Source organism: Arachis hypogaea, chromosome 16, assembly GCF_003086295.3.
Source record: "Arachis hypogaea cultivar Tifrunner chromosome 16, arahy.Tifrunner.gnm2.J5K5, whole genome shotgun sequence".
Classification (NCBI taxonomy): domain Eukaryota; kingdom Viridiplantae; phylum Streptophyta; class Magnoliopsida; order Fabales; family Fabaceae; genus Arachis; species Arachis hypogaea.
Genome location: NC_092051.1, coordinates 13,158,873 through 13,171,521, shown reverse-complemented (window position 1 = coordinate 13,171,521; position 12,649 = coordinate 13,158,873). Strand labels below are relative to the sequence as shown.

At 39.4% G+C, this 12,649-nt stretch overlaps 1 protein-coding gene across 1 annotated transcript; it reads left to right on the top strand.

The window, feature by feature from the left end:
- The first annotated feature begins 287 nt into the window (after positions 1 to 287).
- LOC112756492 (uncharacterized) lies at positions 288 to 5,294 on the top strand. Its single transcript, XM_025805097.3, has 8 exons — positions 288 to 882; positions 1,460 to 1,852; positions 2,021 to 2,392; positions 2,631 to 2,840; positions 3,361 to 3,732; positions 3,875 to 4,118; positions 4,205 to 4,352; positions 4,523 to 5,294. The coding sequence occupies exons 1-8, from the start codon at positions 873 to 875 to the stop codon at positions 4,898 to 4,900; spliced, it is 2,127 nt and encodes a 708-aa protein (XP_025660882.1). The 5' UTR covers positions 288 to 872; the 3' UTR covers positions 4,901 to 5,294.
- The last annotated feature ends 7,355 nt before the right edge of the window (positions 5,295 to 12,649 follow it).

Here is a 12,649-nt window from a genome sequence, read left to right as displayed (position 1 = left end):
AAATAAATTAATGAGTGCAAGGACAAACTCTTGAAAATAAAGGCCATTACTCAAATACTGGGACAACCCAGAACCTAATTCATACCCCACCCAAAAACGTGGAATGATGCAATATTTCTATGGGGCATGGGCAAATGGGAATAGAATAAAGTCAAAGCGAATAGCAGATTCCATTGGCTATGCCCATATGACCGTTGATAAACGGTTAATAATGGAATGAGGAACACACTGCACCGAAACCACGCTAAGCACTACCCTAACTTCTGCAAAAGTGATCGAAAAATGAAGATGAGGCACACGCGCCCCTCCTTAGTTACATCACATTAGCCCCTAACCGTTAGTTTGTTCCCTTTATCCCCTTAGTGGGGGTTGGGTTGGGTTAGGGTCCCCTCTTTTAAAACCCTCCCTTCCCCTTCATATCTCCCTGCTCCCACACGCAACGGAAACAAAATATAAAAAATAAAAATAAAAAAAACATTTTTCTTAAAAATAACCGATCCACATAAAAAAAAAAAAAAAAAAACTGGGGAACTCTGCACTTGGCAGTGGCGAGGGAAGAAGTACTGTAGTAGTAGTAGTAGCAGTTAGTGACTGGTGGTGAGTGGTGACGCACACTCGTATCATAACATCACAATTTTTTCCTTGTCCGATTCGACTCAGCAATGGTTAGCTTGACTCGGAGCAACTCGCTACTATTTGATGCCGGGATAACTCTATCGTTGATGAAATTCTTTCTCGGTTTGGATCCACCTTCGGTTTCAGTGACAAGTGGAGCTTGCTCGTAGTATCGCCTTCTGCTGCTCCTCGCCGTTGATTTTTCTTCCCAATTGCTTAGATCTGAACCACTTTTAAAGCAATCAACGGCGTCGCTCATGTCTATCGGTAATAATACAAGTTTTTTTCTTGTTATCATTTTTTTCCCTCTAGGTTTAGTTGTTTGTGTGAACCAGCATACCTAGGAACCAGCAAAGTAATCTTTAGCTATAGGCAAAAAAGCACTGCTAATGCCACAGTTGGAGTAGGAGCTGTTTGAATTGGCGCCTTATAGAGCTTGGTTCTGTAGTTAATCTTGTGAAATTTGTTCATATATGGTGTTATTGATGTGCATAATTCAAGCAAAGCTTTGTCCAGGTTTTGATGCATGCTTAGATGCCTTGCTAATTGATGACCCATTTTTCGGTCGTAGTATATCTAGATTACCTGAAGAAGAATATGTGTGTGGAAAAATGTTCAGTAGGCTTGTTCATTTGTTCTGCAGGATAGTAGCCTGTTGAAACTTTGAAATGCAATTTTTTTTGGTTTGTTTGTTCATTTCATTTAACTTATAGGAGTTTCCAAGGTAAAAAAAAAAAAAACCTTTGCTTCTAGGGACTGATTCTGCATAAGAAGCTATCAGGGTATGTGATTCTAAAATCGTGAGTCTTTAGTGTCCTTGATTTTGTTTTTACTGATAATGTAGGTTTATTGAAGAATGTTCAAGACCTGTTGCTTAAACGGTTGCTCGTTATATTCTGCTTGTTGTTTGTTATTGAGTCTGGTGCAAGTGATATAGGACGCCAACCCCCATCGTTAGCTTCAGACAGATCACTACTAGTAGATGACCACGGGTCGAAGCATTTCTCCTTTCATGGTACACCAGTTGTAGCAGTTTCACCAGCCAATCCTCCTTCATATGGTCCTTTTATGAGTACTAGTCATCCCCCTGGAAGTTCACATTTCTCCGTACCATTCAAGAAGAAGACTGAATTACAACCTCCGATTTCTGGATTTAAAGATATTGCTCCTGTACATTCTGCTGGAGCTGCAACTCCTTCTGCTTTGGCTCAGCCACCATTGGCCCCTTATGTTTCCAGTAAGCTAATGTTGTTGTTGTGTCATTTTCCAAAATATGATATATGCCCTGATGATGTACCTAGCTGTTTAAGTCCAAATATTGGCATTAAATTATCTTTCTTTTTTTCTTTTTTGTGAACTTGGAGGCAGAAGCCCATAATGACAGTTGCTTATTTTATTCATCCAGATTGTTGTAAACAAGACATGGTATTGAAACGAGGCAGTAAGAGTTGCCAGTGTGTGTATCCAATAAAGCTAGACCTTCTGCTTTTGAATGTTTCTCAAAGTCGTACTTGGAATGATTTTCTTGATGAGTTAGCTACTCATCTTGGGCTACGCAGCACCCAGATTGAGCTGATAAATTTCTATGTAATCGGTTTATCAACATTAAATATGTCAATGGATATTACACCATATAAAGGGATCGGTTTCTCTGCCAGCGAAGCAGCTAGGATAAACTCGTCACTTTCAATGCATAAGATTCAACTGGACCCTAAATTAGTGGGTGACTACAAAGTCATCAATATAACTTGGTTTCAACCACCGCCTCCTTCTCCAGGTAAGTCCAGGCCTCTGTAATTCTAAAATATTTAATTACTGTTTAGTAATCACAATGCTTTGGTGTGCATGATAATTGAAATTAATAATCAAGCAGATAAGATTTTACATATTTATTTTATTCATAATGCCATTTATTTTAATTTCATGATTCAAATTAAGCGATACAAGTTATTGATCTGTGTTTGTGAGTTGACAACTTGGTACATAATTTTAAACATGCTTGTATCTTAATGCAGCTCCTGCTTTTGCTGCATCACCTGTGAATACTCCTCTGTATCATTCACCTACTGCTGAATCATCAAGTTCATCGAATAGTGGAAGGCATTCAAATTTGTTTCTTATACTTGGAATTGCTATAGGCTTACTCTTCATTGCGATCATATCTATACTTGTACTTTGTTTATGTACATTGTTGCCGAAGGCAAAAGAACCTCCTGTTGAAAGTGGTAAATATCTCTATTTGTATATCTTTCTGTTTAAAACTAGTATAATCTTGATAGTAATTTTCATTTCTATGACAACTAGGAAATGGTGGAAGTCTCTTTGGAGTATATTTGGCCACCTTTAAACTTTAATTTATTTATTTTTGGATATGAAGAAGTCTGCAAATTGATCCATGCAAAGAGATAAGAAGAAAAAGAAAGAAATAGTAGTTTGTTGAGAAACTTAATTCCTGCTTAGGTTATTACCTAGGCATGATTTGTTTTCTAAACAATAAAAGGTAGATCATAATATAGAGATTATATATGTATTATTATTATTATTATTATTAAGAAATGATATGCCTGCTGGCTGCTGCTAATGAACTTTGAAAGCTAATGGTGCTCGTGTCTGTTGTACCACTGATAATGATAGTGTTATAACAACTAAGCTGGCTATATGGATAAAAGACTTATAGTACTAGTTTTAGTTTTTAAAAATTTCAAGGTCATGTCCCTGCCACTAACTTTTGTCTCATTCCTCCAGAAAAGCCGAGGACAGAAAGTACTGTTTCAGCTGTGGGTTCGCTTCCCCATCCATCTAGCACAAGGTTTATTGCATATGAAGAACTTAAAGAGGCAACAAACAATTTTGAACCTGCAAGTGTACTTGGAGAAGGAGGGTTTGGTAGAGTTTTTAAAGGTGTCTTAAATGATGGTACTGCTGTAGCAATAAAGAGACTCACTAGTGGAGGGCAACAGGGTGACAAAGAGTTTCTTGTTGAGGTTGAGATGCTTAGCCGGTTGCATCATCGTAACCTTGTAAAACTAGTGGGATATTATAGCAATCGGGATTCATCTCAAAATCTACTTTGTTATGAGCTTGTCCCTAATGGAAGTTTGGAGGCCTGGCTTCATGGTAATATAATCTTTCAAATCTTTCTTTCTTTTGTTTTAGTATATAATCTCTTTTTACCCTCACTCCCTACCACCACCAATATATATATATAATAAAAATTTTCTTTGTGCACTGATGGAAATTTTGGCCGAGTTCTATGCAGGTCCCTTGGGAATCAATTGTCCTTTGGATTGGGACACCAGAATGAAGATTGCGCTTGATGCTGCAAGAGGACTTTGTTACCTCCATGAAGACTCACAACCCTGTGTGATACACAGAGACTTCAAGGCATCAAACATATTGCTTGAGAACAACTTTCATGCTAAAGTAGCAGATTTCGGTCTTGCTAAGCAAGCACCTGAAGGCAGAGCTAATTACTTGTCTACTCGTGTCATGGGAACTTTTGGGTTAGTATTGATCTATTCTTTGTTAGAGTTGTTGTATCTCCACAGAATATAGAGTTAAGATGAAATGGAACTTTTATGTGAGGCAGGTATGTAGCTCCTGAGTATGCCATGACCGGGCACCTTCTTGTTAAGAGTGATGTCTATAGCTACGGGGTTGTCTTGCTGGAGCTGCTTACTGGAAGGAAACCTGTGGACATGTCACAGCCAACTGGACAAGAGAACCTTGTAACTTGGGTTGGTTCCATACCCTTCACCCACAATTCCTCAATATTCGTGTCGGCTTCAAAGCATCTTTCTCTGTTTTCAAAAATTGGGAATATTTTGCAATTTGAGCCTTTAATTTGTCCCTTTTAAGTTCTTATGCTGGAATGCTGGATAGTTCTTAAGTATTTTATTCCCTGCAGGCTAGGCCAATCCTTAGAGACAAGGACAGGTTGGAAGAGATTGCTGATCCAAAACTTGGGGGAAAGTATCCAAAGGAAGATTTTGTACGTGTTTGCACCATTGCTGCTGCTTGTGTTGCTCCTGAAGCAAACCAACGACCAACAATGGGTGAAGTGGTGCAGTCACTTAAAATGGTGCAGCGCATCACAGAATACCAGGACTCCATGATACCCTCATCCAATACACGGGCAAACCTGAGACAGTCCTCTAGCACTTTTGAGTTTGATGGAACATCTTCAATGTTCTCTTCAGGTCCTTACTCTGGTCTAAGTGCCTTTGAGAACGAAAATGTTTCTAGGACTGCAGTTTTCTCTGAAGATCTTCATGAAGGACGATGAAGGTTTTCACCAAAGAAATGGAGGCTGCAGGCTAGACTCAAGTCTCAAATCCACCGAGGTGCCAAAGTATTTAATTTCATAATTTAAGCGAATTGTTTTGGTCCCACGGCTAGAGGTGAAAATATAAGCCCAGGAGTTTTCCTAAATGATGGAAGCTTTTTGTTGCTGTTGAGAGTGATAGAATTTCATTAGCAATGAGTTAGTTGAAGATGTTTGGCTAATATAGCTTGTATAAATAGAACAAAATTAGCCAACTGGTTCATTTGTTAACTGTAGTCTTGACATTGATCATCAAGAGTTTTATTTATCCTTGACAAGAACCAAAGGAAGATTACTTGTATTTGTTGTATTGTATTTTTCTAATTGAATTCGTACAGGGATTTCTTGGTGGTAACATTTGGCCATTTGCCATCCTTTGTGGTAAACCACCATATCTCATTCTCTTCTGAAGGGTTTGTGAGGAAAGGCTAAAACATATTAGGGTGTATTTGGTTTGCCTTTCTATTTTTTGTTTTTGCTTTCGGTATTTTCTGTGTTTTGGATTTTGTAAAGAAAAAAAAAGTAAAAATAGGAGTTGAAAACACTGAAAATAAAAACAGAAAATAAAAACCCAAATCAATTTGTGACTAAAATCCATTTTATACCATTCTTTTTTTGGGTGGTACATGCGTTGATGCACTTATTCCCAGATTTGTAAGTTTTTCTTTTTGAGGTGGTTGGGATTCCGAAAAATATAATCATTTTACTTTGTATTTGATAAACGGTAAAGACATGTTTTTGTTTTTAGTTTGAAAGTTTGAAAGTGTGTCCATGAAGATATTTTCATGGCTAATTTGTGTTTTTTAAAGATAAAAGGTCTAATATGATCTTATATTAATGAGTAAAGTATTAAACTTAACTATGAAAGATTATGACACCAAAAAATCTGATCATACAATTATTAAAATTAATTTATAACTATAAAAGATAGACTTTGGTAAATAAAATCATAAATTTTTTTTAAAAAAATTATCAAACAATTTCATTGAGAAAGCTCTTTCTTATGCAATGTCTATCATATTGGCTAAGATATGTTTATTAGAAGATTTACTAATAGTGGATGAATAGGTTGCAGTAATTCTTTTTAAATTTTGTATATTAAAATTAGTTATTAAATTAACTACTAGTATAAAATATATATTAAATTCAAGATATATATTAAAAATAAATTACACAACATATGTATTTATGCACAAAATATATAGTGACTGATTTTAGTGGCTAATTTTAGTATACAAATAGTATTTTTATTTTTTTTATAGATGAAAGTATAATAATAAAAATTTAAATATAATAAACAATTAAAAAATATGTATATAAAAAATAAATAAATAATAATTTAATATAATTATTTTATATAAAAAATTTCATCATTCTTCTAAATATTTCAAAAATTAAAATTTCTTAATAATTTTAATATTAAAAAATTCTTTTAATAACTAAATCTTCTTAACACTTAGATTAATTTTCCTTAATTTTACCAACGTATCATCAACTCCTACCTTTTATCAATTTTTTTTGGTGACTTAAAAGAAAATAAACAAAAACTAAGAAAGAAAAAAAAAAAAAAAAACAAGAAACTGTTTAAGAAAGGCAGTCCCGCTGAATACTACTCTCAAATTCCTTCCAAGGCAATGGAAGCTCCACTTGGGGAGAAATAGTCCTCATTGTAGTCTTTGCCATGATGTCTGCTACTGTATTTGCATCTCTCAAGATCAACCGAAGATCAGCACGCCATTTCCAAGACATGATATCTCGGATTTTTAACACCAAAGGATCAATAAACCCAGAGCAATCTTGTAAATTATTGACAATAGTAAAAGCCTCCACACAGTCTGTCTCACATATAATGTCTCTTTGTCCCGAGTCCCATGCTAAAAGAAAGCCTCTCCAAATAGCAAACAACTCTCCTTGCAAAATGCTACGACTCTCAATTGTTCCCAGACAGCCTCGTTGCCACCTTCCCTTCCAATCTCTGCTAACACAAGCAAAACCAACTCGAGCACCACTGCCAGGATAGCTAGCATCACAATTAATCTTAAAGGTACCCACTGAGGGGGGAATCCAAGAGCCACTAATGGTTGAGGGGATAGATAGTCGTTGCAACTCAAAAATATTTCGGAGCTCCTTTTCTAAGGACAAAGCCATACCAATCACCTTGTCTGTGGTCCAATGCTCGTGAGGATGAAAGATCTCGTTATTTCTCGAACACCAAATCCACCAGAGACCAGAAAAGAATCTAAAGGGGCGCTGTTTGCTATTATGTAAGAACCAACTCATCAAATCCACTGGTTGATCGGAGATCCCTAAAGCTTGCCAAACAAGTTGGGCTTTTGGACAATCCCAAATACAATGTAAAACCGACTCCTGACTTGAGAAACATCGTGGACAGCTATCCGTGTGCGAAATGCCCCTTCTAAAACGAAATGCAGCAGTAGGAAGAGCCTCCCGAAGACATAGCCAGGCCAAAAATTTGTGCTTTTCCGGAACATGTTGACGCCAAAGCCAAAGCCAATTACCCCTATCCTCCCAACTAAACATCTTCTTACTGAGCCATAAATAACCACTATGAGCATCATAAACCTTTGAGGCCGCACCAGTCCAACCCCAACCGACCTCTGAACCAGCTTGAACATCTGAGTTGTAAGAGTTAATGTTGCTCTGCAGAGACTGATTCAGAGGAGAATAGATATTCTCAAGGTTCCACTGTCTAGATGACCAAAGGTCCAAGATCCTGAGATCCGAATCAGAAATGTGAACATAATCCATCTCCTGACACAGTCGCCCCTCTCTTCTCCATTTAGAAAACCAAAAGTTCTATTCCAAATCCCCAATGCACCAACTAAAACCTTCCTTTAGGATATCCCAAGCTCGACATATACTCTTCCAAACATAAGATCCCCTTCCTCGAGACTGACTAAAACAATCATCCTTAGAAGAATGGTATTTTTCCGTCAACAGTTGAACCCATAGCTTGTTGGGATGGTGAAAAAGTTGCCAAACTAGTTTTCCAAGAAGAGCAATATTGGCACAAAAAGGATCTCTAATTCCTAGACCTCCAAACTTCTTAGGAGTGACCAACACTTTCCAGTTAACTAGATTCAGGCCTCTACCATCAGCTTGACCCTTCCATAGAAAGTTTCGCATCATGGATTCTATCTTATTAGTTACCCCTTTAGGGAAGAGAGATACTTGCATGCGATAAGTAGGAATCGCAGTCACTACCGAGTTGAGCAAACAGAGTCTGCCTGCCTTATTAAGCAATCTTCCTTTCCAGCTGGCTAGCCTTCCCCGAATCTTGTCCAAAACATCGTTGAAAGTTGCGCGTGTCACCCGAGAGTGATTAAGGTTCACCCCTAAATACTTGCCCAAGTTTTGAACGAATCTGATGGAGGAGACTCCAGTGAAAATCTCTTTTCTTGTCGCTGAAACATTCCTGGAGCATAGCGCTTTAGATTTTTCCACATTAACCTTCATCCCAGAGGCTCTGCAGAAATTTTCCAAAGCTACCATTACAGTTTGAACTTGCTGTTTTTCAGCTTTACAGAAAAGAAGCAAATCATCGGCAAACATCAAATGAGAAATTCTTGGACCCCCTCTAGAAACCGCAACTGGCTTCCACAAGCCCTTATCAACTTGCTGATTAATAGAACAGGACAATCTCTCCATACACAACACAAACAGATACGGTGATATAGGATCTCCTTGCCTAAAACCCCTGCTCGGAGTAAAGCTATTTAATCTATCCCCATTCCAGAGGATAGACAGTGAGGAAGCAGTGACACAACGCATAAGCAGATTGACTGTCGGAGGAGGAAAGCCAAAACTCACCAGGGTTTGTTTCAGAAATCCCCAATCCACTCTATCGTACGCTTTCTCCAAATCAATCTTAAAGGCCAGGGTGCCTTTCTTTGACTTTGTCTTCTTCATGAAATGGAGAACCTCTTGTGCTACAATGATGTTGTCAGGGGTTCCTCTCCCCGGGATAAACCCTCCTTGAAGGGGCCCAATAATCTCTTTGAGATGGGGACGAAGTCTATTGACCAGGACCTTCGTTATAACTTTGTAAACCACATTACAGAGACTAATTGGTCGGAAATCCTTCATGGAAACCGAGTTTTCTACCTTCAGAATAAGAACCACAAGAGTTTCCATCATCCTTGGATCCATATCCAAACCAGAGAACGCATGACGAACCATAGTCCAAACATTAAAACCAACAATCTTCCAGTATTCTTTAAAGAAGAAAGCCTGAAACCCATCAGGGCCCGGCGCCTTAAAAGAATGCATACTGAAAACAGCCGACTTAACTTCTTCCAGAGTAACTGGCGCTGTGAGGCTACAACAGGCTTCATCATTCAGGGAAGGCAGCGGCACATCACCAAGACAACCTAAGTCTACATCCTCCGACTGGCAGAATAGGCGTTTATAGAAGGATTCAGCTTCCCTTCTAAGGACATCCGGGTCCGTTTCCCACACCCCGTCTTGAAGAAAGAGACCATGAATCTTATTATGCTTTCTCCACACAAGAGTCTGGACATGAAAGAACTTGGTATTTCTATCCCCAAATTTTACCCACTGCTCTCTGGATTTTTGAAACCATAGAAGTTCCTCCTGCACAAGCGTGTTATTAAATTCCTCAATCAGCTGTTTTTCTTTTTGTCGCATAGACAAATCTTCCATTACTTCAAGTTGCTTCTGAAGAAAATTAATCTGTCTCTCCAATTTGCATTTTCTAACGAAAATATTGCCGAACACTTTAGAATTAAACTCCAAAGAGTTCTTCTGCACTTCTGAAAGCTTGCCATGCATCTCTCTGTAGCTAGCCTGCCATGACTGGTTCACAATATTTCTGTACCCCGGATGAGTTGCCCAAGCTGCAATAAACCGAAAAGGTCTATTCTTTTTCGGTTGGGGACGACCTGTACAGCGTACTAGGATAGGACAATGATCAGATTGAAGCCTATTTAAAATTTCTGCGTAAGCCTCTGGAAAGAGAGATAGCCAGCCACTATTGATACAAACCCGGTCAAGTTTTTTCGCCACCTCAACACCATTTTTAACCCTTCTGTACCAAGAAAATTGTCTTCCAATAGTCTTCAAGTCAAACAGATTACTATCCCCTAGAGAGGCAGCAAGCCGATCTGCATGATGACTCGAGAAGAGGCAACCCTTAGATTCATGAGAGAATAGTACTTCATTAAAATCACCAAGAACAATCCATGGCCCGCAGAAAGACGAAGACTGAGTAACAAGATAATCCCATAGCAAAACTCTGGTATTAAATTGAGGACTACCATAGATACCACTGCACCTCCAAATCACATTATTTACCTGAACCTCAACTGTAACACACTGATCGAAAGCATCAACCCATTTACAGTGAACACCCTGTATTGCAGAAAGTAACCAAATACCCCCCTTGTGTCCTGACGCCTCCACTATACCAATAGGGTGATAACCAAGTCTTTCCCAGAACATTTTCAAGTGTTGAAAAGGACAGTGAGTTTCAACCACAATAAAAATTACAGGTTTAAATTTCCTAACCAGCTCTTTACAATTCACCCGGGCTAACTTATTAGAAGCACCCCTAATATTCCAAGCTATTATATTTAAACTATCCATAATATAAAATATAAAAATATAAAACAAGGAAATCAAAGTGCTTCACCAACCTCAAACCGAGGCTTGCCCAGCGGAAGTGACTCCCGTGACCTTCAGGTTTGCCAGATCTCCCTGGAATATCTCCTTAATCCCGCCTACCGACGCAGTAACAGCCGGCAATGCGCCTTCCTTCTCCAATGGAACCGCCACGGTAACACCCTCCTTCACGGTTGCAGGAAGACATGACGATGCTTCCACCACCGTGCCTCCATTCTTCTCAACTGGCGAGCTCTGTAGGGACCCCGACCTTGGTCGTTTCCGGAGAGAGGACCCGCAAGGCACTGGGGTGTATCGGGTTGAGGAGATCGACGTCTCACCAACACGGGAAGCGCTGTGTCCGACCTTGACTCGTGACCCGACCCTAGCACGATAGGAGCTTGATCCATTCGTGTGAGAGAAGTGAATGGTGGGCCTGATTACTCTACCCAAATCGATTCTGGATTGAATGCCTCTTTGGACCTTGTTAGATTGCTTCTGACCCAGCTTGGTTTTACCTTTCCTCACAACTTGCTCCCAGCCTGGTCCATTATGCATGCAAGCCTCCTCAACATTATTTCCTTCCAAATTATTAGCCTCCAAATCTTCTTGCAAATTCGATGCAGGATTCTCGCCAGTAACGCCACCTACCACATTAGGTTCTACTTCATTTGAATTGTGAATTTTGGTCTCAGGATGTGGCACTGCCTTTGTACCATCCCGTGGCTTGGTGGCATCGGAATCAACACTCTTTCCTTCCCTAGAGTCTCTACCCAAGCACTGTGCCATATCGTGACCATAACGTGCACAAGAGTTACAAATTAAATTTAAACTTTCATACTCCACTACATGAGTTACGCCTTCCACAATGATATGCTTGATCACTGGCAGTCCTAAATTTATTTGAACACATACTCGGGCATATCGTCCTCTCTCAGCCAATTTAGTGGCTAAGTCCACTTTGATGGGAACTCCTATTGCAGAAGCAATACACATCATGGCCTGTTCCTGATAGCACCAGATTGGAAGCCCCGAAATCCGAACCCATACAAGCGTAGACCCGAAGGATTGCTCACATGGCCGAAAATCTATATCCCACGGTTTTACAGCAACATAGTGCCCCTCAATCAACCACGGGCCACCAAGCATGACCTTCTCACGATCTTCACATGCATCGAATTTTACTATGAAGTACCCAAACCCCACATCAAGCAGATCAAAGCCACCTTTGATGCGGCAAACCATCCGAAGCTTGTGTGAAAGAGCTGTGTAACTATAATTTTTATCAAGAACCTTAATCACTAAAGCTTCTCGATAAGGCTCTGCCAAACAAAGCTTGGCTTCTTCAGTGAAGTTTACACATGGAGGTTGGGAATCGCCCTGTTTACCCACCACCGTGGCTATACTATCCCCAGATAGAGATTCTGCAAGTGCAAACGCTTTCGATTTCTCTGGACCAATGACTTTATCTCTAAAGGAGATCTTTGTAGGATTTGAAAAACCCCCTCGTGAAAAACCCTCCTTGACACCGGATGCACCCCCACCCACACTCTCCCCCTTATCTCTTCCGACGGCATGGCCGCCATCCTCACTGTGTTTCGCCCTCAAACACTCGTTCCCGCTCTCTCCTTCTCTCATTCTCTCTCTCTCTGAGTACGGACGTACTCTTTCTCTGCTAGGGTTTGGGCTAGGCTGTTTAAAACTATAAAAATCTTTTATCAATTTAAACCAAGAAACAGTCACCAAAAAAAAAATTTAAACCAAGAAACGCACCACAGTACCACACCACACACGTACACCTTCCAATTTGAACGGAAAGATACCACAGCCAATGCCGACCAATAATCACTGCAACAAAACTGGATAACGGTTATCCCATACCTATTTTGGGCATATAGATGCAACGAAGTGAAACTATAAAATCCCACTCCAGTTCCCTTTTTCAATTAAGGCAAATCTTTTGCCCTGCCTCCTATTTCTTTTGAATAAATTAAATAATATATTTTCCAAAAGAAAAAGAAGACAATGGCTTACAACAATAGCCTTCTCCTCATTGTGACACTCTCCTCT

Bases quoted from the DNA above. Each gene is read 5' to 3' on its own strand.
- LOC112756492 (XM_025805097.3), top strand. The intron at 1,853-2,020 runs GTAAGCTAATGT...TTATTCATCCAG, and splicing joins ATTGGCCCCTTATGTTTCCA to ATTGTTGTAAACAAGACATG. The intron at 3,733-3,874 runs GTAATATAATCT...AGTTCTATGCAG, and splicing joins TTTGGAGGCCTGGCTTCATG to GTCCCTTGGGAATCAATTGT.